The sequence below is a fragment of the Brienomyrus brachyistius genome, chromosome 19 (assembly GCF_023856365.1).
Source record: "Brienomyrus brachyistius isolate T26 chromosome 19, BBRACH_0.4, whole genome shotgun sequence".
NCBI classification, from domain to species: Eukaryota; Metazoa; Chordata; class Actinopteri; order Osteoglossiformes; family Mormyridae; genus Brienomyrus; species Brienomyrus brachyistius.
The window spans coordinates 14,812,108-14,839,537 of record NC_064551.1 but is presented as its reverse complement, the minus strand read 5'-3'; the positions used below and the strand labels follow the sequence as shown (position 1 = coordinate 14,839,537).

General features: G+C 42.2%; 1 protein-coding gene and 2 long non-coding RNA genes across 8 annotated transcripts in view; 2 read left to right on the top strand and 1 right to left on the bottom strand.

Moving 5' to 3' along the window:
* LOC125714558 (trichohyalin-like) overlaps positions 1–27,430 on the bottom strand; it is an 83,420-nt gene that overhangs the window by 549 nt on the left and 55,441 nt on the right. The window contains exons 2-3 of one of the 5 annotated variants that reach the window (XM_048985279.1): positions 20,939–21,010; positions 20,182–20,629 (exon numbers count right to left, since the gene is read on the bottom strand). In XM_048985279.1, coding sequence (XP_048841236.1) covers positions 20,261–20,629; positions 20,939–21,010 — 441 coding nt within the window. In that variant the 3' untranslated portion in view covers positions 20,182–20,260. Of the gene's footprint in view, positions 1–20,181; positions 20,789–20,884; positions 21,011–27,430 lie in introns of those variants that run through there. The other 4 variants (XM_048985277.1, XM_048985276.1, XM_048985278.1 and 1 more) reach the window with 4 other exon arrangements.
* On the top strand, positions 6–5,890 carry LOC125714565 (uncharacterized). Of its 2 annotated transcripts, none has more exons than XR_007383779.1 (3): positions 6–955; positions 1,292–3,944; positions 4,768–5,890. It is a non-coding gene; the product is annotated as an uncharacterized LOC125714565 (long non-coding RNA). The 2 variants fall into 2 exon arrangements; XR_007383780.1 differs by lacking the exon at positions 4,768–5,890 and having other exon boundaries at positions 1,292–2,155; positions 2,410–4,751.
* LOC125714566 (uncharacterized) lies at positions 21,109–26,439 on the top strand. The gene is made up of 3 exons (XR_007383781.1): positions 21,109–22,037; positions 22,374–25,021; positions 25,845–26,439. It is a non-coding gene; the product is annotated as an uncharacterized LOC125714566 (long non-coding RNA).

The following is a 27,430-nucleotide window of genomic DNA, read 5'->3' as shown; positions in this document are numbered from 1 at the left end:
CTGGCTCTCCACCACTACCTCCTCCATTGCCTGGCTCTCCACCACCACCTCCTCCATTGCCTGGCTCTCCACCACCACCTCCTCCATTGCCTGGCTCTCCACCACCACCTCCTCCATTGCCTGGCTCTCCACCACCATTGCCTTTTTTCCTTTAATTTTTTTTTCAAAAAACTTCTTCAGCCAGGATTTCTTTTTCTTTCTTCCTTTTTCCTTCCTTTCTATAGCCTCCCCAGCATTGTTTGGTACCGCTGGCGGCCTAAAGCACTTCAGAGAAAGCCAAGTCATTTTGAGATGCGTCTCGTTCGAAATCAGATTTGTTTTGAAGTGGTACTGGTGCCTACAGCACAATTTATACCTTCAGAATGATGACATCAGAGTTGTCACGGTAACATTGTGTTCTAGAATTCAAATGTAGGTGCCATGATTGGTCAGTGGTTCCATTTTTTTAAATTCTCTGCATTTTTTATATGCTTTATTCAGCTCATATTTTGCAGCATATAATGTATGAATTTCCATATTTACCTTAATTAGATAAACAGGAACAGAGGAATAAAGCCAATTAGAATGTATGGAACTTCCAGTCTTTCTGTAATATGTCACAGAGTAAGGCATAACTAAACGCACTGCTGAGAAAATGAGCGTAGAGGATTACAGTAGTATAATGCTAATCCCTACTATATACACTCCATATACGATATACATTTTATATACATTTATTATGTATACATATTTTATATACATCTCTGGAAACAGACCGCATATTAGAAAGGCTCGTGTAGCTTTAAGGAACACTGCTGCGTGCAAAGGTCTGTGGGTGCACACGTGACGAGAGCGCGCGGGAGAGCCTGAAGGAATAGGCAGCACGTCGGCGAGCTGCAGTTTATGTGTAGTTAGTTTAGTTGTTCCTGGCAGTAAATGGAGTCCCTGGTTTTTTATGTATGCGTCACTGACGAATGTAAGTACTAAGTTTATTGACTATAAGTGATAAGTGACGCTGTACTAATTCGGTTTACTTAACTGCGCGGCTAGGTTAACGTGACCTAGCTTGCGTACTGTTATAATTATCGCTGACGAGTGTTCCCTTGTATACCTCGGAAAGATATTTGCGTTTATTTCCCGTCCAATCATTCCCTCTAATACGAATTGCTGCTAATGTTATGTATTGTTGTGGGTATAGCCGAACTTATCAATGTTAAGGCGATATGGTACAATTATGCATTATGTTAGTGTATTGTGGTAATAACCATTGTAAGCACTGTGGTAATTTGTTTTTCCTGTTTATTTGTTATAGAACCATACATAAATACAAACTTACTTACCAACCCACTTCGTCTGACTGTGCATCCAACTGACTTCAAGTAAGATAAGCCAGAGTACAACTAATTGCTCCCCCCTCCTGATTGAGAACGTGTATCTGGTGAAATACGGTCAGCAGCCCCCCCCCCCTTCCCTGAATCTTGTCTATCCTGAATAGTGACTGATATCCCACAGCGAGTACTACCCTCCTGCAGCAACCCCTTACAGTTTCCTAGGGGAGTGTGGCCCCCCTTTCCCACACCGCATCAAATTTTTCAGTTTCACTCATTTCTCAGTTTATAGATTATGGGTATGAGCCTGTGTAAAATACACATTTTTTTGCAAACTCCAGCCTGGCTCTTCCCTGCTTCTCATTGATGAAGGGCTTCTTCCTTGCTTTGTGGGTCTTCACCGCTGCTTCTAGGAGCCTGTCCCACCAGTACACTTCATACTGTTTTCCATTTCTTTTTTAAGGTCACTTGAGGTCATCCTCCGATTTGTTAGACACTGACGGATAAGTTGATGGTCATCTCTGGCATTAGAAGGTTGCTTCTGCCCTCTACCTGTGTACTGCGGTCTTAGAAACTCATGAGCATGGAAGCAGCCTGCCTCACAGTGTAGCCTTCTGCCAGCAGAACCAGGATTAAACCAGAATTTAACAATGCAGATTTTAAAAAGTATATAGAGTGGTCTCTTAATTTTTTACAGAGCTGTGTGTTGTTTACATGTATCTATTTTATGTTTTGGCTGCATGTTTGAACCTGAGAGCAGTTTTCAAATGGAGTCTGATTGAGAATACTACATTCACACCCCCAAAACCTTCGTATCCCAAATACTGCATCATGAAAGGTGAAAACTGGTAGGTTTATGCTGGTGAAATAATGAAGATAGATGCTGCTGCTTTTAAATCATTCACAAGGTTGTTTATTGAAATGGTTTATTGAAAGGCATCTAACAATTTCAAACACATATGGAGATATAATAGACATTCGCCTCAGAATTATATTTTATGTAATTTTATCTTTAAAGTGACCTTATTAAATTTGTTCCCCGAAGTAATAATTTCATCTCACACCCTGAGTGCTTTTGCACTCTGGTTATATGTGCTGTTAGTGTGCTAGCAGCATTTTCTACCCAGGGAGTCTGATCGAAACCCAAAATCAAGCTGCTGCTGTGAGCTCCTGCTGAGCACCCTGCTCGGAGGCATGTACACTCGACGGACGCTACGGAGTGCTCCAGTGACCGCCCACTAGTACATATCTGCTGGACTCGACACTCGCCGTACCGTACACCAGACAAAGCATAACACAGTGTGGTGAACAGTGATTTCTATCATCTATATTCTTGTCCTCAGTAGGCGTTATGATGCTGACGTGTCACTGAACGTGTCAGGCAATGTAGTCCATATCTGGTTTGATATCTTACTCCTGGGGATACCTGCATTTCTAGGAACACATTGAACTGCTTATAGACTTTTCACATTTCCCTTTGTCTTCATGAAATAGTTTCTCAATTGGATTTCTACAGAAGTTCAGAAGAGCAGGCCTTGATTTCTTTGGACAACCTGTGCTTAAAGCATGTGACTGGACATTATTATTCTTAGAGATGGAGAAATATGCGTCTTCTCTGTTCATTCCTAGAATAAGGAATGAAATACAGGCAATCTACAGCCCAAGGAAGGCAGACAACCGCCTCTATCTGATTACATGGTCGGTAAGATCAGTTTCCTGGGGAACTCAGTGACTGGAGATTGCAGGAGGAGGTGCGTCCAAGCAACTAGACAAGGCAGGACCAATCAGATGTCTTGGTCCTTGCTCCACTAGTTGCTTGGACCCACCCCCTCTACAATCTGATTGGTAATCTCTCTGAACCAATCACGTTTTGTTCTGCCCTCAGAGCATTTTTGTATAAAATATAAGCATACCACGAGTATACTTTGCTTTTTTATTCCTTATTTGTTGTGTTTAGTTTGTTTTTATTTTATATGGTTTGTGTGTCTAGACTGTGCCAACATGTTCCATGTATGAAAATATTGTACAGGACTTCTGCTGATTGCACTTTGTACATTTTCACAGCTGTGCAAATATTGGTTTGATTGGCCTGTTGGCGCGTAAGTGTGCATGCTGTTGAGGTATATTTTACAGGACAGTTAAAGCATTTCTTTTGTACCCAGTTGTTAATTCTTCATTGTGCATCTGCAGTTTTGTAAATAAGTGTCAGTGTTTGACAATTTTGCCTGTGCAATCAAAAACTACTGAGAAAGTCTTCTGAGAGAAACTTAATTTGGACTATTGTCTGTATGGCTTAAAAGTACAATGTCATGCATCTATCTCATCAGTGTGATTTAGCAAAGGCATAGTAACTCTCATTGCTGTCAGTGCTTTGAGCAGAAATTCAGGCTGGTTGAGGAATACAGCATTTTAATGTCCTTCACTGTTAACTTAAAAAGGTTCCATGCCATTTTGTTTTTCAGACACTAAGTGAACTATAGACAAGGTCTCACTTAGATGCAGTTCTCCTTGATGTAGCTGGGTTTGATTTGTGGCTGGTGTGTAGCTGGCCTCTGAGATGTTGCTCATGACCCTGTTCAGCGCAGGAAACATCCATCAGTGAGCAGGAGGGTGTTCCTTGCTGCGGCACGCAAGAAGGTGAGGCCGGGACATAAATACCCTGTGTGACATGGGGCCTCGGGACACTCCAGTGGGCCAGTCTAATTAAGAACTGAGTCCATGAGCCTCCATATTCCCGTCTCTTTAGCCCAACAGAACTTTTCTCAGCATGACCCTGACATCAGGTATATGAGTTCAGCCCCCATATCTATGACCCCCAGGAAGCAGGGGGAGGGGCAATATTCCCTGCCTAGTTTGGTTCCTTCACTCAAGTTATTTCCCTGGATGCTTTCCGCCTCTTCTCTTTGAGCAGATCTGTGTTATATAATGTTATAGATGGTTTATTGCATCAAGCCTTATTCCTACCCAGTGGTGCTGTAAATTCATTAGTGTGGAAATGGCGTAGGGTGAACCGGTGTATGTGTCCACTCGTGTTTGGATTTGCTTGCAAAATGTCTTTTTTCCAGACTAAGATTTTGTTTTAACCAATTAGTTGAGTGCTCTGTGAATGTGACTTCTTATACTACTGGTTGGTTGAAACAAAATCTTGGTCTGGATTTGTGCCCTGTGGACTGGAAGTCTCCACCTCTGATGAACTTACAGTTTTGAGAACAGAGTCGCAGCCTCAGCAGATTTGCTTTTATTGTAACTCTGGATAAGAAAGATTTCACCGTGTTTAAATGTTGGTGCCTTTAAATGAAACGACAAAATATTCAGTGTTTATTCTGTTATTTTCAAACTAGCAAACAAGTGTTCGTTTTGTAGAAAGGTTACATATTTGTTAAATCAATATTTGCCTATAAATTAAATACTTAATTTATAATAATAATAATAATAATCGATACTTTTATTGTCCCTGTAGGGAAATTGTCTCCCACAACTTGCTCTTTTTTCATAGAGGAAGTTGTCTGCGAAGGGCTGCCACCCGTAGCGGCGCCCAGGGAGCTGGGAGTTAAGGGCCTTGCTCAAGGGCCCACAGTCTGAGGCGGGGTTTGAACCTGCGACCTTCTGATTACAGGCACACAGGCTTAGCGCACAGAGCCACACGCTGCTCCCTAATTTGCACAACCCAGTGGAATACTCAAAATTCTAGACTATTGATAAGCCAATGTTCATGATATATCAGGAGATTTTTTAAACTGCCATATTTGAAAGATTACCTCATTGATAGCATTTATCAGCACTGCTCTTACCTGAAAGATATCAGCGGAAACGCACTGTGGACTGCCCGCTGTGTTTACAGTGTCTTGAAGTCCTTAAATCAGCAGTGTCCTGATAAAATAAATCCAAGCCAAAGTCCCTTATATAAGGATAGTGTGATAGAAAATTCTTGATTATGCTAATCAGTAATCAATAACGGAATATAGATGATTATGCAAAATGAATTACCTAATCAGTAATTAACAATTGAGTTTATAATGTGTTGTTGATTTACACATAGTGGTTGAAATAATGAAATTTACTTGTCATTAATTGAATGTATCAAACAATAATGCAAATCTACTTAAGTAAGAAATTTCTATTTTCTATAGAGGAATTAACATGTTTCCCATGTATTGCTTGTTAAGCAAGAGGCCTAGGTCAAAGCAAAGGCATGATCTGAGAAGTAAGCTGTTGCAGAAGATATTATAAAATGAATGCATGGTATTGGATAATATACAATGTAGAAAAAGAGAACGAGTCCCAGAATGATATAGCAAAAGGAAAAGTCCCAAATAGATAGACTTCTTGTAAGCTGATAGGTGGACCTTGAAAAAGTAGAAGAAACTGGTATCTCCAGATGGCCAAACCTTCTTTGAACTGCCTGGACCTCGAAAGAGCCAGAAGTAACTGGAACGTCCAGATATCCGACTTGTCCTTGATTTGTCAGATGACTGTTGCATTTTAGGCCATAAAAGATGTATGCATTTGTTGCTCGGGGAACAGAACACGAGACGCATGATTGCTGAGTGTCTGTTCCCTTTGAGCTCATCGAATAATAAAGTTCTGTCAAAAACTTAAACATTGGACTTCGAGAAATTTCTTCCACAATAGACAGGCAGAAAGTACCACTGGTGCCAGTTGCTGAAAATTAGGGTACAGATCCAAACAGCTGGATTTGTTACCTGGGACTGGAGGAAGACATGCAAAAACCCAGTGAAATGCTGATGCCCTGCATCCCGTGTGTCGTCATTTATGGCGTAGGATCACCTAGTGTTCCTCTCATGGTGTTTACACCAGAGTAGTGAGCAGACATGCAGGATTATTAGCGTCTACATCCTTCTTCTCTAAAGGTGATATGTTTACAGCATCAAGCCCCCAAGGTGCGCTGTACGTGCCCTCCAGCTGTGCAGGCACAGGTGTGACCTATGTCTGCAGACGGACACTGTGACTTTCTGCTGTGACACTAAGGGACACGGGAAGGAGACACAAAGTCACGCTAAAAAATCTTGTGATGGTCACACCAGACCTGGACATCCGTGTAATTCTGCGTCCCAAGAGCTCGTATGAATCAGTATTTGCAGAGGGAGCATTACATGTTGTTTGAAGGCAGCGCACTGAATAGCGGCTAGTCAGAGTCCATAATTGAATTCCACGGTGCAGTGTCCTGGGTTTCACTTTCTCAGGTGAGAGAAGAGCAGGGCATTCCTCAGAGCCAGGCCACAATGACATGTCTCTGATCTGAAAGTGTATCTCAGGCAGACAGGAGTCAGCCGTCCGATCTGGGGTGTGTTACGGCGGCGTGGCTTGGCGCATATGGAACGAAGGCAATGATCCATGTATGGCTCCAAGTAACATGGGATTTATCAAAAAACAATAATACAAAAACAAAGGGCCCCAAGGTGTCACAAACTGAGTTAGCAATTAAATAAGACTTAACCATGGTGCTGAACTAACAAGCACTAACTACATGAAGTCTAAAGAACAGGTAAGGGAACAAAGCTTTAAACTGAAACAGGTAAGGAATTTACAGGACCTGAAACTAAGGAAACACAGGGAAGTACTACCCTAGGAGAAAAATCAAGAAACAAGTAAAACAGAACATAAACAAATCAATATCAAACGAAGGATACACCAAAACAGGGAAGCAAAGGACTAAACACTAGGAAAATCAGAAACCCAATAAACAAAAGAGGGGAAGCTGGCCTCAAATCCACGACTGTAGGGTTATAGCTTCTGTACCACACAGGCAGCCCGTTCAGCTACGTGGCTGTCTTGGGAGCCAGGGAAACACACAAGGGTCTAGTACAAAGACAGGAGGGACTGATGCTTACAGGGATGAAGCCTGTCAGTTTTTGTCATGATCCCAAATAGTGAGCAAATGAAATATTTACTTAGAAAAAGGCGAAAAGAAATTGAAGTCTTGTAGAGATCTTCCAGGTGATCAACTGACATGGTTGCTGAATAAAGTTTAGCAGATTGCGCAAATATCTATTGGTTTTAATGCACAACCAGTATAAAACTGAAGGAACAATATCACATTTGTGTTGTTTGACTGTACCCTGTTTTGTAATGATTAATCTGATTGGTAACACTACTCGAGGGGGCACCAATAATATAGGATTATGCTATTACATGTGTGTTAATTAACCACAGTCTAAGTCTTTGCTACCCACTGATCTCATGTTCATCATTCATGACTTGTGTACACATGTTTTACTGTATGTCAAGCAATTACTGTATTTGTTACTATATCTGTTAATTTTGCAAACCTTTGTGAAATACCGAAGGAACAAGTAATGAATAACACAAGTGAAACACTTATTTTTTGTTTGTTCATTATGAATAAATTGTCACACACATTTTATCTCAAGCAGTTGCTATATTTGTCACTATATCTGTTAATTTTGTAAGCCTTTGTGAACGACTGAAGGACCTACTGAAGGGACAAATGAGGAATAAGACAAGTAGCTACTATATTTGTTCATGATTTGTACTTCAGCAGTAACTGAGTATCTAATACATATATGTGCCCCGCAAGTAGTGTTACCAAATGAGTAAAGATACTGCTTCAGGTAATGCAGTTTCTCTGTTGTTTAGTGATCCAGCTTTTCCTCTCCTTGATTCGGGTTTCATGAGTATTAGTGATGACTGGTCACCAAATATTCTCCAGTCTCCAGAACTCTGGATCTACTGCCGATGGCGTACATCTAGAGAGTGAGCTCATTCAGGTTTTTGTTCATTGTAGTGACTGGATTTCCACCTAGTTTTAACTGTGTTTTTAATTATCTCTCATTCCCATATTTTGTCATTTATCCACCAAATATTGAGAAGGAACATTCCTATGCGAAATATCTCCATTCTAACACCAGTAAAACTACTTTCAGTAAAACATTTGCATCACACCTGCACTTTGGCCCTCGTTTTCAGTAACTGCCCCTAAAATCGTACATTTTTCACTCATGATCATCTCCTTCTTTAGAAATTGACAATGGAGGAATTATTCTTCCATTATGGGACAATAATATAAAAATACAGAGTGCATTATGGGAAAAGAATTATGCAGGATGTCATAAATGGAAGAGCATTATTCCATTTTAAAAGACAAATGACTGCTGTGGAAAACCCTAAATATTACACAATATCTGGGAGACCTTGGTTTATACGATTACATTGCAAAGGTTGTTATGGTGTAAGTTTTGCATTTTATCCTGAAAAACTCATCGAATGCAGGCAGGGATACTTACTTACGTAGTGATTTGGCTTGACAAATTAATATTTCCCAAAACTGGGCTGGAACATCTTCACTTGTTTTTTCATTACTGTTTGTTGAACCTCAAGTTGAAGAAGGACTTTGATGCAAATGGGAGATGGGAAGAGCTTATTAAGCAGCCGAAAGCAGCGTCGTCTTCGTGGGTGTGCTGCAGATGAACTGTGTGTAATTTAATAGGATGTTTCTTGCATATCATCAAAATTATACTTAATATTCCGATCGCCATCCATCCCTCCATCCATTACAGGGCGTTCACATGGACTGAGCATCTTTTATAGAAATAACCGGAGAGTAACCAAAGGTCCCAGAGAAAACCCCGGCAGACAGACTCCACAGTACCACAGCTGGGCTGGTTCACATCTTCATGTGCATAGTTGAGCAAATCTGCTTAATTGATGCATTAAAATAAGAAGGATCAACTAAGACACATTTTTATTATCATGACAAAGTATAAAAGTCAATGAATCTCACCTCCTCTGTTGTTATAAAACCTGTTCTAGTGCTTAATTTATATTTAATTGATTCGTTGTCTAGAATTCACTTTAATATGTCACTGAGCTCTCTGTCTGACACACTGGAATTTCTTTCTTAACACAAGACGATGTAATTGTCAGTGAATGAGTTTATAATAGAAACATGAAAGGCTGTAATCAGGACTGACTTGGAAGGGGCCGGGAGAGACATGCAGATTCATCAAGAAGAAAATCTCTGCTCTCTGTAAATATCTCCTCACTCCAGGTCTGGGGTTTCTGCGTTGTACAAAGATTGTGTCCTGAACTCCTGATCAAGTGGGCAGTTGTACTCTAAATTAATTTTGATAACACTTTACAATAATGTTCAGTTATACCACATATACAAGCCTTTAAACATTAACCAATCATTTACAACCCCTCAATAAGACATTTATAAGCATGTAGTTAAGGACTAAACATTTGTAAATTATTAAAACGGGAAATGATCATTTTACTTAAAGCTGTCATATATAATGTGTTATAGATAGATTCATAATGCATTATAATGTTCGGTATAAGAATTAATAAAGCATTACAGCATCATCTATTGCCAGTCATGAGGCATTATAGCATTGATTATAATATTTCGTAAGCTCCATTGAAGTTCTTTTCTATAATTCGCTATTGATGCCTTCATAATGTATTACAATGGTCAGTATAAGCAATGAAGATGCTTTGCACTGCATTTTGAAACCGGAGTACCCGGAGGAAACCCCACGACAACATGGAGAGAACATGCAAACTCCACACACTTGTAACCCAGGCGGAGACTCGAACCCGGGTCCCAGAGGTGTGAGGCAACAGTGCTAACTACTGCACCACCATACCGCATTACTAATAAATGATTACAAATGATTAAGAATTTGTAAAGAATTTGTTCAACATTAAATACAGGTGTACTAATCATTTAGTAATGATTTGTTTATTATAATTTCCCCCCTTCATTCACTTATAAATGTTTATTAATGTTTTGGAAATTAGTATTAGATTAGTTAGCCTTTAACTACAGGCTTATGAATGTCTTATTGAGGTTTTGTGAATGGTTAGTTAATGTTTATTTAAAGGCTTATACAAGTGGTATAAATGAACATAAATGACCTGAATGTTACCTTAGTTTTTGTTTCATACCTGTTCTTTCCATTTACAGATGAAATCCAGGCCTTCTAACTGAAAAGTTGTGCCTTTACAATGGAGATTTCCATGGATGCCTGAGCGTGACCTATGCAACGCGGACTCCCTATTGCCAAACTCACAGCCGCCAGTTACACATCTTTTGCTTTAATCTAAGCTGATTAGACTTTAATGATCTTGGAAAAAGTTTGACCATACAGCAGCTTTTATTAGATTTTGATGCAATTATCGGATGCCCATTATATCCTTGGGATGTATCGGTGCTGGGGGCGGCATGGTGGTGCAGTGGTTAGCACTGTTGCCTCACACCTCTGGGGCCCGGGTTCGAATCTCCGCCTGGGTCACATGTGTGTGGAGTTTGCATGTTCTCCCCATGTCGTCGTGGGGTTTCCTCCGGGTACTCCGGTTTCCCCCCACAGTCCAAAAACATGCTGAAGCTAATTGGACTTGCTAAATTGCCCGTAGGAATGCATGTGAGAGTGAATGGTGTGTGAGTGTGCCCTGCGATGGGCTGGCCCCCCATCCTGGGTTGTTCCCAGCCTCGTGCCCATTGCTTCCGGGATAGGCTCCGGACCCCCCGCGACCCAATAGGATAAGCGGTTTGGAAAATGGATGGATGGATGTATCGGTGCTGTAGATTTTTCATGACTCTCAGTTACCATTAAAAAAGAAAATCAATGTTTTGTTCCAGACTGTTTTGTTAGCTGTAAAACGCACCCAGTCTTGTAATTAAATTATATAAAGGCCGTTTCACTCATGATTTTTGAGCAACCCTTCAGATAAATGCAGCAGGAAGCATCTCTTTCAGTCAAAGCTTCCATTCATAAGGATGCATATTATCCGTTTTTAATCAGCTGAATATGGTTTGTATTTTCATGACCTTCTCATCGATACTCATTAAGTCTTCACCTTGAGATCTGCTCGCTTGTCATCATATGCATCAGAAACAGACACAGGTTTTTCTTCCAGTAGTATTTTCAGTTTGGTTGTCATAATGTGACACCAGAGGTTGCAGGGATGCTTGATAGAAAGCGATGAGTCTGTTGTAACACTGACCACCCCCCCTGCCCACTCATGAGACAGGCTACATGCAGCTTGACCACAGCTGGATCCATTCATCTTCAGTAACTGCACGGGGGGGCGGGTCTGAAAGTCTATGGGTGGAAGACAGCAAACATCCCAGGATGGGGCACCAACCCATCACAGGGCACGCTCACGATCTTCAACTAACCTCAGCGTGTTCCTGGACTGTGGGAGGGTGGGACTGGAGTACCTAGAGGAAACCCCACAACGACTTGGGGAGAACATGCAAACTCCACATGCATGGAATCATGGCGGAGACTCGAACCCTGGTTCCAGAGGTGTAAAGTGACAATGTTAACCACCGTGTTGCCCCACAACTCAGTATCAGAGATACTCCGTCAGAAAGAACGACAAACATGCTATTTTAATTTTTTTTTTGTACTGAGGAGAATGACAGCTGCATTTGTTACAGTGAGGAAAGGGTTTGACTAAGAGGCTTATCTGTGTAAGCAGGCAATGGAGCTTCTGTATAAGGAGCGACAGGTGTGGAGGCAGACCGGGCAGGGGTGGGGGGTGTAGGAATTATTAGCTCAGGTAAATTTTAATATCTCCACCAATATGTTTTGAAATTAATTAACTTCATTATTATTTAATGCTGATTATTAACCAATTGTTATGCCGAATGATCGGCTCCTCCAAACTCAATTGCGAATCCCCGATATCTGTTAATGTGAGACTTAAATGGGATTCATTAATAACCAGTATCGCTGAATAACCTGGGTTAGAAGGCTCGTCCAGCGAGCTGCGACACCAGGTAACGTAAACGATCGGTAGCGAAGCTCCCCTCGCGGCCGATGAGAGAGAGTCTCGCGATATTTCAGGCGAATTTGAGGTTTCAGAGCGTAGTAGCCAGATCGCACAGAGGCAGGGACTATTGTGAGCACTCAATGACGGAGGCTGAAGTTGTGTAAAAGACATGCATTTATTCCTACAACTAACATAAGACAACGGAATAGACACAAACAATGTAATCATGAAAATGCAATGACCAGATTTAAAATGAGTAACTTAAAAAGAGAAAAACTGTTCTGCAAAGCAAGCAGTTTGTGGAAACACAACCCTAAAGTAATATAGCAGGTGAATAGGACAGTTTAGGTTGTTAGAAATGAAAGGAAGTTGGTTTACTTGGCTGCAGGAAAGGGGGGGGGGTCTTGGTAGTTGGTTGCAGTGGCTGATGAGCTGATAGGTGATGGCACTCAGGGAGGCGTGGTGTTTGCAGCGGTTGTTGGAGTGGAGTCCCTCTGATTCTCTCTCCTGGTGAATCTTGGGCTTGGTTGCAGTTCTCTGTCCAGCTGGGCTTTCACTGGCAAGCTTCAGGAGGGCTTCTTGTTGGCTTCTCTTCTCTTGGGCTGATGTTCTCTGCCTCTCTTCGGGCTGATGGTCTTTTGTTTTCTCCTCCCTTCTGTTTTTCCTCTCCTGGCTTTGTTCTGAGGTGCCAGGTTTTATAGTGTAAAGTTTGTGAATAGGAGTAACCAAGAATTCGACTTCTGGACCAATGGCTGACCATCCATTTGGCAGGCTTTCGGAAGGGGGTCTGTATCAGTCCTTTTGAGATTCATGACCAAGCTGATTTCCCTTGTATTGATGATTTTCGTTAGGCTGGTGGTAACCACTGACCAGATTTGGAAACTGAAGTGATTTTCCATCGGTTTGATACCAAACATGCTATAGCAGCCTAGCGGTTCACACCGAATACCATCTGTAATGATTAATTAATGATTACTTATATTATGTTATTATGTTATGTTATATTACATAACACCTGGTGGTCCAGGTTGCACCTCAATCAGAGGTTACCCTTTATACAGACATTATATGACATATTCTCATTCCAACAGCACATCTTACCCTTAGATAGGCATGGTAGAATACAAAGATCAGATAAGGGCTGCTGAGGAATGTGGAAAAGAAAAGTGGTGGGGCGAAGGTTTGTCAGTCAAGGAAAAAGAATCTGTGAAAGTTAGGACACGTTACAAACATAACCTATCTGTATATTGAGACTAGTAGTCATGAGTAAATGAATATACAGATATACAACAGCCAAACTTAAAAGAAACTTTCTTTAGGGTGTTGGGTGAGTGGTATGTAAGGCAGGATGTCTGGGGAGGGGGTTGTGTGCCAAGTCGAGGGACCCCTGTCCTTGAGGTCCACTCTGCTGTCTGTAGGTCGTTAAAACTTTGAGCAATAAAAGTTGGAGTGCTGGCCTCCCTTGTTATCTATGTGTGTTTAAGTGTGTCTGTGTGTGTGGGGTCACTAACCCACTTTGAGGCTTAGGCCAATGTGTGCCTCTCGTACCAGGCTAGGCCTTGTCTCAGGCCACCTGGAATTTAAGCTTTGTGATATGTGCATGTGTGATCCTACAGGGGCTTCAAGCATGCTGAGGCAATCCAGAGGACGATCATGAGCAGATGACGACCATGGGGTCAGAGTGGGGGGGTTTATATTCCCTGTCCTGCTCGTCGTCATGTGAATGATAAGAGCGTCTGTCTTTTTCGTTTTTAAAAGAAGCAAACTTGTTATTAAGCTACATCCAGAAAAGACGCTACACACTGAATACAGTACAGCTGCAGGCTGCACACGACATCTGCTCCTAACGGGACAGTGTGAAACAATTAAGCGAAGCTGCAGTGATATTTCATTTTGCATCGCCCCGGTTCATTTGATATGGGCATTTTAACGCTACAGTTTCAATGAGTGATTAGGTCACGCTGACGTTTCTCTGCGGTCCCTCACAAGCTTTGGGTTCTGCGTCACATGGAAAATGTTGTCCTGACACATTTTGACTTTGCAGTTTACGTCGTTATACCGCACCAAGGTTGAATCCTTATAATAGTAATGGGTGGAGTGGGGTTCCTGTCACCCCCAATTTGAGCTGAATTAACTCCCTGTAATGCAGCTTCGCCCCCAAAAGCATGTGATTGGTCAAATGAGGTCTGCAAATTGCTCATAGTGTCTGCACTGTTAATGATTCATAATAATGATGCAGCTAATACGCTACATCATGGCCATGTGGTTTCGGCTGATGTCAGAACATAAAGCCCCTCCCACTGGACTAGTCAGGAAAGATGAAAACCTAAAGACTCAGATTTAGGAGCACAGGAGTGAGGGTGGGATAGGAGCAGCCGCAGCAGAATTGGCATCTCACCGGGACGGCTTTTTCCGGAAGCTGGGCGCTCTCCTCCAGACGCTTGCTTCTCACATGGCTGCTGTCTGTGCACACTGAACAATCCATGTGGCAATTTGCTCAGACTTTTTATTTTCATCCAAGACCGTGTTACAGAATCCTATTTTAAAAACAGATTTTAAAAGGAATTGTTGCAGCTACAAAAATTCCTAAAGAAATGTGCCATGTCTTTTATAGTATCAGTAAAGAATGCAAATTCTTTATGATTCACTCTCTGATATGCTTAGTTACTTCTGGAAGTGCAGAGAGACTCCCTGGGTGGGCTGCTGGTCTGTTTTAGGGTTCATCCATTTGGATATCGATTCAGTTCTATAGATTACCTATTACAAAGCACACAAGCACAGCCAACAACAATCCTGGGCTCCATGAATTTACTTATTTATGGAGGTCAGGTGACAAAGAGAAGAAGTTGCAGAAGCCCTCAACTGCACAAGACAAATCTAGCTGAGCTTCTTCATGAGATTTTTAGTCAGAACGAACTCCAGGCCGTACCCTTCAAATCCTAGTCCTACACCTCCTTCAAACTGGCCAAACCCCAGTGTAGCTCCTCCTTCAAACTGGCCAAACCCCAGTGTAGCTCCCCCTTCAAACTGGCCAAAACCCGGTGTAGCTCCTCCTTCAAACTGGACAAACCCCAGTGTAGCTCCTCTTTCAAACTGGACAAACCCCAGTGTAGCTCCTCCTTCAAACTGGACAAACCCCAGTGTAGCTCCTCCTTCAAACTGGCCAAATCCCAGTACAGCACCTCTTTCAAAGTAACCAAAGTAACCACAGTACAGCACCCCGGCTCTGTTTGTGAAAAATTGTGGTGTGTCCGCATTTCTGCAGTCAGTGTACCGTTCTAGCTTTGCTGTATCTGGTTTAAATAAAAATGTAAATGAAACGGTCTTGAGCCTTTCGGATGCGGCTCTGAAGTGATCTGAGCTGCCATGTTTGCTCCTGTTGCTGCACAGCATGTTTCAGAAGCCAGCAAATTTGTTTCTGTAACACTGTGACATTTGTTTCATGGTCGTGACAGGTCCTTCTCCCAGAAGCATACCTGCTGGTGGTGGGTGCCCCCGGGAGACCCTGATTGGTCAGAAAGCCTGACTCAGTTTGCCTTTCAAAGGAGGCACAAGGTGTGGACATTCTCGCTGGAGCTGATGGCTGATTGACAGATAGCGGCGGAGGTCCCTGGGGCTTGTTCTGAGTCGTCACTGGCAGGCAGTGACAGCACAGCTGTGCTTGTGTGGATGGTGCCGGGAATCCATAAATGGACTGCGAGCTCTTCTGCAAGTTACTGGCCCACAGCCAAAGGAGCCGTTTCCCTGTAACTGTAGTGGGTAGGGACTGGTGAATACGGACGGGCAGACAGATGGATATTTTTGTTATTAGTGCTCTTAAAGGTGTGATTATGAGCTTTTTCAAATAGAAAAAGAGCATCTCTCATTAGCATACTGGGGCCAGAAGACAGGAAGCTGCTCGGCTTCCCAGCAGGATGGCCGCTGAGCGAGAATAATGGTGGCTGTTTAAAGGTTGTCCTCTAACTCGCTCTATTCGGTTAACAGAAATGTTCAGGACACCATGTCCTAAACTGTAATAAGCTGCTTCTATTGTGCTCCCCGGCAAATGTTTGGCTTATTACCAAGGTTCGGGAAAGTTCCTCTTCGGAAAAACATCATTAAAATAACTCTCGGTAAAGCTGAAAGTAGACAAACTGCTGGTATTATGGTAAATGAGTCAACCGAAGCTGGAAACAAAGGCAATGTAAAAATGGCAGGTGATAGATTTTCACCTTTTCGAAGCCGTGTGGAAAGAACATTTAACCCGCATTTTATCTCTGCTGTACACCGACTCCACGCTCTGTCTCCATCCCTACCTAACCTCTGACACCAGCATTTCTCTCAGGGCATTTCGATGTTTTGTTAACCAAAGTGGGAATATTTTGAGGGTGCTGGAATAGTGGTGGCTGATTTTCTGCTTATTTACGTGACTGTGGAGGCCATGCGGTCGAGTCCATTTCAGACCACATCATTCACGGTCTCCAATATCGAGTCCATTTCAGACCACATCATTCACGGTCTCCAATGTCGAGTCCATTTCAGACCACATCATTGATGTGTTAACAAACATAGTTAGGACTGATGACTCAACTTTGAAGACAAGTTCATCAAATTCTGACAGATCTTCTTATTTCTAGGCTACTAGTAGCATAAGGAAAGTGCATTCCTATAGTTACCTATCCACGGTGATATGACTTTCAGACTAAGTTCTTTACAGCACACATTGGAACAGGGCACCGAATCTTAATGGGGTTCTCCTCATCTAATGAGCTGTGGCTAAGATCACATCCTTCTGCAGGCAGGATTATCTCCTTAGGTTATTCGGTTTTGGAGCAAATGATGTGGCCTTGAGCAATAACAGTATGCAGGCTTTAGACTGCTCCTATTGACTTACAGGGAGAGTACCATTCCATCAAGGAAAGGGGACAGAGGGTCATTACACACTCAGGTAGGTAATAGGGTTTTTCAGAAGCTTTACACATTTCTTGGAATTATACAACAATTTCGAAAGACTATGAAGTCGAGAAGCTGACGAATTGCTGGAAGATGTTCTGATATTCAGTTGAAAAGGCAGCGAACATGGGTCACTGAATCCTTCTGTGCAGCCCAGTGACTGTTACATACTGGATAAAAGGGGAACATAAAAGTACATAAAAGATAAAAGTATTAACGGACTTACTTCTAAGTAATTTGTGGCCGACTGTCTTTGGGGAGGTGGCCATAACCTTATCATATTCTGTCATATTCCATTCCTGTTGGGTTTCTTAATAACGTTAAATAAAGAACAAATGAATCATAGTTAATACAATCTTTAATTTACGGGCAGGTTTTACTTTACTGACAGCTTACACATGCCTCACTGTTATGCCTTCGTTTGCACACGTCACGACCCAGTTTAGACCGGAAACCCGAACTGGACTGTGCATGAGCAGATAAGTATCATTTCCGCTCACTACTGCTTCACGGCAGCTGGGCGATTTCACAAATTGATTTATTGCAGTTTATTTAAACATAGGTTGTACTTAGCACTTATTTGAATTATTGTGTATATATCCATCCATCCATTTTCCAAACCGCTCATCCTATTGGGTCGCGGGGGGTCCGGAGCCTATCCCGGAATCAATGGGCACGAGGCAGGGAACAACCCAGGATGGGGGGCCAGCCCATCGCAGATTGTGTATATATGTGTTTTTAAATTACAAAGATTATTTTACTTAAAAATAGTATTTAGCACGATTTGGTTTATTACAGTTTAATAATAGTTTGTAATTATGACATGTTATAATGTATTTTTAAATTATTTTAATCGTATTTTCAAATAATTTGTACTTAGAAAAATAGTCTGTGGTACATTGGGCGGAGCTTAAATTTGGCTCCGCTTATGACATCATAAGCGGGAGGGGGAGCGTATCCCTTATTCTGATTGGTCGAGGGGTTATCTCCATATACCACACATTGCCGATAGGGGGCCATATGGTTTGGGTGAGAAGGGTTGCCGTTAAACTTTAATAGAATAAAAATACATTACATGTATTTATTTGTGTTATTTTTAATTACGTTTTTAAGGAATAATAAAGCATATGGCAGGATGAAGGCAAGCTAGCGCATACACATCTAGCGGGGCCCGTCCGGCCGCAGGCACGGGTTGTTAGGAGTAGGCACGGGCTGGTTGGAGTAGTTGCATGGCACTGGTAATTACACTATATTGGCAACCACTTGAGCCAGGTCATATGACCTACCAGGAAGTTATAAAAGGCTGCCAAGATGGAATCTCATTCTCTTGCTGCTGTGTTTTACAACTGGTCATGGGGTGGGTTCTTCTTCCCTGTGGGTAAGGAAAGGAGGAGAGGGTTTGTTTGAGGGTTTGGGTGACTGCTAGCAGCATGTAACTCTTCATGGAGGACGTGGAGGTGACTGTTTGGAATTTTATCATTTGACGTGATCCCCTACAGGCTGCTGGGCTACAGACATTGAGGCTCTGGTAACTTGGATTATACTGTGGGATTTAAAAGGGTCTATGTTTCTTTGTTGATTGTTTCTTTGTACCTGTAGCATTGGAATGCTTCTCGTCCTGCAAAGGACCAGACTAGCCGCTGTTTTAGGCTTTTGATAGTCTTTTGGTTTTCTTTAATTAGTGCCCTGGTTGTTGCTATGGGCTAAGTTGTAAGTGTAATTGTAATATTGTATTTTGGACGGTGGACATTGGCCACTACACTCCCCTTATGTTTGTACATGGCATCTTTCTGTACAAGGCCGTATCTGCACAGGCTTTTGCTCTCTGCTGTTGGGGTGCCACACTGAGTGGACACTACTGTTGTGTGTAGTGTTTGTCGTGTTGCATGCTGTGTGGTTTTGCCCTCTTCTTTGTCACCAGGGGCCTCCTGAGCTGAGAGCTGCGGGTGCCGATCTGACCTTACTATCTGGAGGATAGTCAGCCCCCCCCCCAGCAGCCTTTTTCTAATTGTTTTTAGATATTTGTAATAAAGTGAATTGGGTTTTATTTTTGCATGCCTCTTTATTGTCCCTTTGCGGGGAGGGTTCAAACTTAGCCACGTTACAGAAGGAACATTAGGGGTTCCTTCTGCCCTTACCAGGAGGCAGCATAGTCAGAGCACTGTGGGTATTCTGTGCTTTGGGCACCACAAGAAAGCACCGAAATGTTTTAGAGAAACTTTTGCGTTATTTTAAAAAAAGAATCAAGGAATAACCCTGTTAATTCTTTAAATAAATTAACGCAAGAGAGTCGGCTCTTTAAAGAGAACTGTGTGGCTCTATGCGCATGCGCTACATGAGAGCGAGCCAGCGGAGAGCGCATTCGCTAATTTAATCAAGAATTAACCGCGTTATTCCTTGATTCTTGTTAAAATGCTTAGAGCGTTTTACTTTATTATTCACATTGGCAGAAAAGTGCTTCATTACTTAAACCCCTATAACCATAACGTTTATTTGAAATAACAGGCGCTCCGCTGGTGTCGCCATTTTGAAACGGGCTGGCCACTTCGGTTTGTCATTTCGGACCGCGTTGTTCAAATAGACCTGCCGATTATGGCCGAGCTCTGGGACTCATTTCGCCTTTTGGCCCATTTCTTCTAAGTTTGCTGTTTAAATGCTTTCTTCAACCTAACACTGGTAAATACCGCTAAAGTTTCTTCTAATTCTTTAAGCATGTTGATTAAATGAGTTTGTGCTTTTTTAAAAAAAAAGTGCTCTGTTGGTTTCGCTTGTGCTTGTTTAAACTCAGCATTTGCTCCTGTGCTTCTTTCGGGCATGTTTGTACTCGTTTAATTAAATTACGCCTGCTGCTTTTAAAATAACGCTAAAGTTCTTCAAAACATTTTGGTGCTTTTAAAATACGCCGTGGCGCTTGTGCCTAGTCCTAACAATACATGGCTGCGGCCGGACGGGTCCCCGCTGGACGTATCTTACCTTCATTCCGTTATGTTTTATTCCTTAACGTAATTAAAAATGCAACAAATACATGTAATATATTTTCATTATTAAAGTTTAAAGGCAAACCTTATCACCCAAACCATATGGCCCCTATCGGCAACACGTGTAATACACATTTGGAATATTCCTGACATTTAACATCATATACTCACATTCAATTGAAAACACCTTCACAACAGTCTTCATTTTTAATGCTTTATTTACAAGTATTTACAAATATTTACATATTTTAGTACTGATAGTCAATGTTCTCTTCAGTCTCATCCACTACTGGCTTCCTCATCTTGCATCATCTCCCTTGCCTTGTACTCCATCATTGCTTTTTCCTTCGCCATTGCTTTTCTTTCCTTCGCCATTGCTTTTCTTTCCTTCGCCATTGCTTTTCTTTCCTTCGCCATTGCTTTTCTTTCCTTCGCCATTGCTTTTCTTTCCTTCGCCATTGCTTTTCTTTCCTTTGCCATTGCTTTTCTTTCCTTCGCCATTGCCTCTCCTTCACAAATCCTTGCACTCCACCACCAATACTTGCACTCCTCCTCCATTGCCTTGCACTTTTCCTCCATCTCCTCCTCCATTGCCTTGCACTTTTCCTCCATCTCCTCCTCCATTGCCTTGCACTTTTCCTCCATCTCCTCCATTGCCTTGCACTTTTCCTCCATCTCCTCCATTGCCTTGCACTTTTCCTCCATCTCCTCCATTGCCTTGCACTTTTCCTCCATCTCCTCCATTGCCTTGCACTTTTCCTCCATCTCCTCCATTGCCTTGCACTTTTCCTCCATCTCCTCCATTGCCTTGCACTTTTCCTCCTCCACCACCACCTCCTCCATTGCCTGGCTCTCCTCCTCCTCCACCACCACCTCCTCCACTGCCTGGCTCTCCACCACCACCTCCTCCACTGCCTGGCTCTCCACCACCTCCTCCACTGCCTGGCTCTCCACCACCTCCTCCATTGCCTTGCACTTTTCCTCCATTTCCTTGCACTTTTCCTCCATTGCCTTGCACTTTTCCTCCACCTCCTCCACTGCCTGGCTCTCCAGCACCACCACCTCCACTGCCTGGCTCTCCAGCACCACCACCTCCACTGCCTGGCTCTCCAGCACCACCACCTCCACTGCCTGGCTCTCCAGCACCACCTCCTCCACTGCCTGGCTCTCCAGCACCACCTCCTCCACTGCCTGGCTCTCCAGCACCACCTCCTCCACTGCCTGGCTCTCCACCACCATTGCCTTTTTTCCTTTAATTTTTTTTTCAAAAAACTTCTTCAGCCAGGATTTCTTTTTCTTTCTTCCTTTTTCCTTCCTTTCTATAGCCTCCCCAGCATTGTTTGGTACCGCTGGCGGCCTAAAGCACTTCAGAGAAAGCCAAGTCATTTTGAGATGCGTCTCGTTCGAAATCAGATTTGTTTTGAAGTGGTACTGGTGCCTACAGCACAATTTATAACTTCAGAATGATGACATCAGAGTTGTCACGGTAACATTGTGTTCTAGAATTCAAATGTAGGTGCCATGATTGGTCAGTGGTTCCATTTTTTTAAATTCTCTGCATTTTTTATATGCTTTATTCAGCTCATATTTTGCAGCATATAATGTATGAATTTCCATATTTACCTTAATTAGATAAACAGGAACAGAGGAATAAAGCCAATTAAAATGTATGGAACTTCCAGTCTTTCTGTAATATGTCACAGAGTAAGGCATAACTAAACGCACTGCTGAGAAAATGAGCGTAGAGGATTACAGTAGTATAATGCTAATCCCTACTATATACACTCCATATACGATATACATTTTATATACATTTATTATGTATGCATATTTTATATACATCTCTGGAAACAGACCGCATGTTAGAAAGGCTCGTGTAGCTTTAAGGAACACTGCTGCGTGCAAAAGCCTGTGGGTGCACACGTGACGAGAGCGCGCGGGAGAGCCTGAAGGAATAGGCAGCACGTCGGCGAGCTGCAGTTTATGTGTAGTTAGTTTAGTTGTTCCTGGCAGTAAATGGAGTCCCTGGTTTTTTATGTATGCGTCACTGACGAATGTAAGTACTAAGTTTATTGACTATAAGTGATAAGTGACGCTGTACTAATTTGGTTTACTTAACTGCGCGGCTAGGTTAACGTGACCTAGCTTGCGTACTGTTATAATTATCGCTGACGAGTGTTCCGTTGTATACCTCGGAAAGATATTTGCGTTTATTTCCCGTCCAATCATTCCCTCTAATACGAATTGCTGCTAATGTTATGTATTGTTGTGGGTATAGCCGAACTTATCAATGTTAAGGCGATATGGTACAATTATGCATTATGTTAGTGTATTGTGGTAATAACCATTGTAAGCACTGTGGTAATTTGTTTTTCCTGTTTATTTGTTATAGAACCATACATAAATACAAACTTACTTACCAACCCACTTCGTCTGACTGTGCATCCAACTGACTTCAAGTAAGATAAGCCAGAGTACAACTAATTGCTCCCCCCTCCTGATTGAGAACGTGTATCTGGTGAAATACGGTCAGCAGCCCCCCCCCCCTTCCCTGAATCTTGTCTATCCTGAATAGTGACTGATATCCCACAGCGAGTACTACCCTCCTGCAGCAACCCCTTACAGTTTCCTAGGGGAGTGTGGCCCCCCTTTCCCACACCGCATCAAATTTTTCAGTTTCACTCATTTCTCAGTTTATAGATTATGGGTATGAGCCTGTGTAAAATACACATTTTTTTGCAAACTCCAGCCTGGCTCTTCCCTGCTTCTCATTGATGAAGGGCTTCTTCCTTGCTTTATGGGTCTTCACCGCTGCTTCTAGGAGCCTGTCCCACCAGTACACTTCACACTTAATGTTTTCCATTCCTTTTTTAAGGTCACTTGAGGTCATCCTCCGATTTGTTAGACACTGACGGATAAGTTGATGGTCATCTCTGGCATTAGAAGGTTGCTTCAGCCCTCTTCCTGTGTACTGCGGTCTTAGAAACTCATGAGCATGGAAGCAGCCTGCCTCACATTGTAGCCTTCTGCCAGCAGAACCAGGATTAAACCAGAATTTAACAATGCAGATTTGAAAAAGTATATAGAGTGGTCTCTTAACTTTTTTCCAGAGCTGTGTGTTGTTTATTTTATGTTTTGGCTGCATGTTTGAACCTGAGACCAGTTTTCAAATGGAGTCTGTTTGAGAATACTACATTCACACCCCCAAAACCTTCGTATCCCAAATACTGCATCATGAAAGGTGAAAACTGGTAGGTTTATGCTGGTGAAATAATGAAGATAGATGCTGCTGCTTTTAAATCATTCACAAGGTTGTTTATTGAAATGGTTTATTGAAAGGCATCTAACAATTTCAAACACATATGGAGATATAATAGACATTCGCCTCAGAATTATATTTTATGTAATTTTATCTTTAAAGTGACCTTATTAAATTTGTTCCCCGAAGTAATAATTTCATCTCACACCCTGAGTGCTTTTGCACTCTGGTTATATGTGCTGTTAGTGTGCTAGCAGCATTTTCTACCCAGGGAGTCTGATCGAAACCCAAAATCAAGCTGCTGCTGTGAGCTCCTGCTGAGCACCCTGCTCGGAGGCATGTACACTCGACGGACGCTACGGAGTGCTCCAGTGACCGCCCACTAGTATATATCTGCTGGACTCGACACTCGCCGTACCGTACACCAGACAAAGCATAACACAGTGTGGTGAACAGTGATTTCTATCATCTATATTCTTGTCCTCAGTAGGCGTTATGATGCTGACGTGTCACTGAACGTGTCAGGCAATGTAGTCCATATCTGGTTTGATATCTTACTCCTGGGGATACCTGCATTTCTAGGGACACATTGAACTGCTTATAGACTTTTCACATTTCCCTTTGTCTTCATGAAATAGTTTCTCAATTGGATTTCTACAGAAGTTCAGAAGAGCAGGCCTTGATTTCTTTGGACAACCTGTGCTTAAAGCATGTGACTGGACATTATTATTCTTAGAGATGGAGAAATATGCGTCTTCTCTGTTCATTCCTAGAATAAGGAATGAAATACAGGCAATCTACAGCCCAAGGAAGGCAGACAACCGCCTCTATCTGATTACATGGTCGGTAAGATCAGTTTCCTGGGGAACTCAGTGACTGGAGATTGCAGGAGGAGGTGCGTCCAAGCAACTAGACAAGGCAGGACCAATCAGATGTCTTGGTCCTGCCTCCACTAGTTGCTTGGACCCACCCCCTGTACAATCTGATTGGTAATCTCTCTGAACCAATCACGTTTTGTTCTGCCCTCAGAGCATTTTTGTATAAAATATAAGCATACCACGAGTATACTTTGCTTTTTTATTCCTTATTTGTTGTGTTTAGTTTGTTTTTATGTTATATGGTTTGTGTGTCTACACTGTGCCAACATGTTCCATGTATGAAAATATTGTACAGGACTTCTGCTGATTGCACTTTGTACATTTTCACAGCTGTGCAAATATTGGTTTGATTGGCCTGTTGGCGCGTAAGTGTGCATGCTGTTGAGGTATATTTTACAGGACAGTTAAAGCATTTCTTTTGTACCCAGTTGTTAATTCTTCATTGTGCATCTGCAGTTTTGTAAATAAGTGTCAGTGTTTGACAATTTTGCCTGTGCAATCAAAAACTACTGAGAAAGTCTTCTGAGAGAAACTTAATTTGGACTATTGTCTGTATGGCTTAAAAGTACAAGGTCATGCATCTATCTCATCAGTGTGATTTAGCAAAGGCATAGTAACTCTCATTGCTGTCAGTGCTTTGAGCAGAAATTCAGGCTGGTTGAGGAATACAGCATTTTAATGTCCTTCACTGTTAACTTAAAAAGGTTCCATGCCATTTTGTTTTTCAGACACTAAGTGAACTATAGACAAGGTCTCACTTAGATGCAGTTCTCCTTGATGTAGCTGGGTTTGATTTGTGGCTGGTGTGTAGCTGGCCTCTGAGATGTTGCTCATGACCCTGTTCAGCGCAGGAAACATCCATCAGTGAGCAGGAGGGTGTTCCTTGCTGCGGCACGCAAGAAGGTGAGGCCGGGACATAAATACCCTGTGTGACATGGGGCCTCGGGACACTCCAGTGGGCCAGTCTAATTAAGAACTGAGTCCATGAGCCTCCATATTCCCGTCTCTTTAGCCCAACAGAACTTTTCTCAGCATGACCCTGACATCAGGTATATGAGTTCAGCCCCCATATCTATGACCCCCAGGAAGCAGGGGGAGGGGCAATATTCCCTGCCTAGTTTGGTTCCTTCACTCAAGTTATTTCCCTTGATGCTTTCCGCCTCTTCTCTTTGAGCAGATCTGTGTTATATAATGTTATAGATGGTTTATTGCATCAAGCCTTATTCCTACCCAGTGGTGCTGTAAATTCATTAGTGTGGAAATGGCGTAGGGTGAACCGGTGTATGTGTCCACTTGTGTTTGGATTTGCTTGCAAAATGTCTTTTTTCCAGACTAAGATTTTGTTTTAACCAATCAGTTGAGTGCTCTGTGAATGTGACTTCTTATACTACTGGTTGGTTGAAACAAAATCTTGGTCTGGATTTGTGCCCTGTGGACTGGAAGTCTCCACCTCTGATGAACTTACAGTTTTGAGAACAGAGTCGCAGCCTCAGCAGATTTGCTTTTATTGTAACTCTGGATAAGAAAGATTTGACCGTGTTTAAATGTTGGTGCCTTTAAATGAAACGACAAAATATTCAGTGTTTATTCTGTTATTTTCAAACTAGCAAACAAGTGTTCGTTTTGTAGAAAGGTTACATATTTGTTAAATCAATATTTGCCTATAAATTAAATACTTAATTTATAATAATAATAATAATAATCGATACTTTTATTGTCCCTGTAGGGAAATTGTCTCCCACAACTTGCTCTTTTTTCATAGAGGAAGTTGTCTGCGAAGGGCTGCCACCCGTAGCGGCGCCCAGGGAGCTGGGAGTTAAGGGCCTTGCTCAAGGGCCCACAGTCTGAGGCGGGGTTTGAACCTGCGACCTTCTGATTACAGGCACACAGGCTTAGCGCACAGAGCCACACGCTGCTCCCTAATTTGCACAACCCAGTGGAATACTCAAAATTCTAGACTATTGATAAGCCAATGTTCATGATATATCAGGAGATTTTTTAAACTGCCATATTTGAAAGATTACCTCATTGATAGCATTTATCAGCACTGCTCTTACCTGAAAGATATCAGCGGAAACGCACTGTGGACTGCCCGCTGTGTTTACAGTGTCTTGAAGTCCTTAAATCAGCAGTGTCCTGATAAAATAAATCCAAGCCAAAGTCCCTTATATAAGGATAGTGTGATAGAAAATTCTTGATTATGCTAATCAGTAATCAATAACGGAATATAGATGATTATGCAAAATGAATTACCTAATCAGTAATTAACAATTGAGTTTATAATGTGTTGTTGATTTACACATAGTGGTTGAAATAATGAAATTTACTTGTCAATAATTGAATGTATCAAACAATAATGCAAATCTACTTAAGTAAGAAATTTCTATTTTCTATAGAGGAATTAACATGTTTCCCATGTATTGCTTGTTAAGCAAGAGGCCTAGGTCAAAGCAAAGGCATGATCTGAGAAGTAAGCTGTTGCAGAAGATATTATAAAATGAATGCATGGTATTGGATAATATACAATGTAGAAAAAGAGAACGAGTCCCAGAATGATATAGCAAAAGGAAAAGTCCCAAATAGATAGACTTGTTGTAAGCTGATAGGTGGACCTTGAAAAAGTAGAAGAAACTGGTATCTCCAGATGGCCAAACCTTCTTTGAACTGCCTGGACCTCGAAAGAGCCAGAAGTAACTGGAACGTCCAGATATCCGACTTGTCCTTGATTTGTCAGATGACTGTTGCATTTTAGGCCATAAAAGATGTATGCATTTGTTGCTCGGGGAACAGAACACGAGACGCATGATTGCTGAGTGTCTGTTCCCTTTGAACAGCTGTTCCCTCCAGCTGTGCAGGCACAGGTGTGACCTATGTCTGCAGACGGACACTGTGACTTTCTGCTGTGACACTAAGGGACACGGGAAGGAGACACAAAGTCACGCTAAAAAATTTTGTGATGGTCACACCAGACCTGGACATCCGTGTAATTCTGCGTCCCAAGAGCTCGTATGAATCAGTATTTGCAGAGGGAGCATTACATGTTGTTTGAAGGCAGCGCACTGAATAGCGGCTAGTCAGAGTCCATAATTGAATTCCACGGTGCAGTGTCCTGGGTTTCACTTTCTCAGGTGAGAGAAGAGCAGGGCATTCCTCAGAGCCAGGCCACAATGACATGTCTCTGATCTGAAAGTGTATCTCAGGCAGACAGGAGTCAGCCATCCGATCTGGGGTGTGTTACGGCGGCGTGGCTTGGCGCATATGGAGCGAAGGCAATGATCCATGTATGGCTCCAAGTAACATGGGATTTATCAA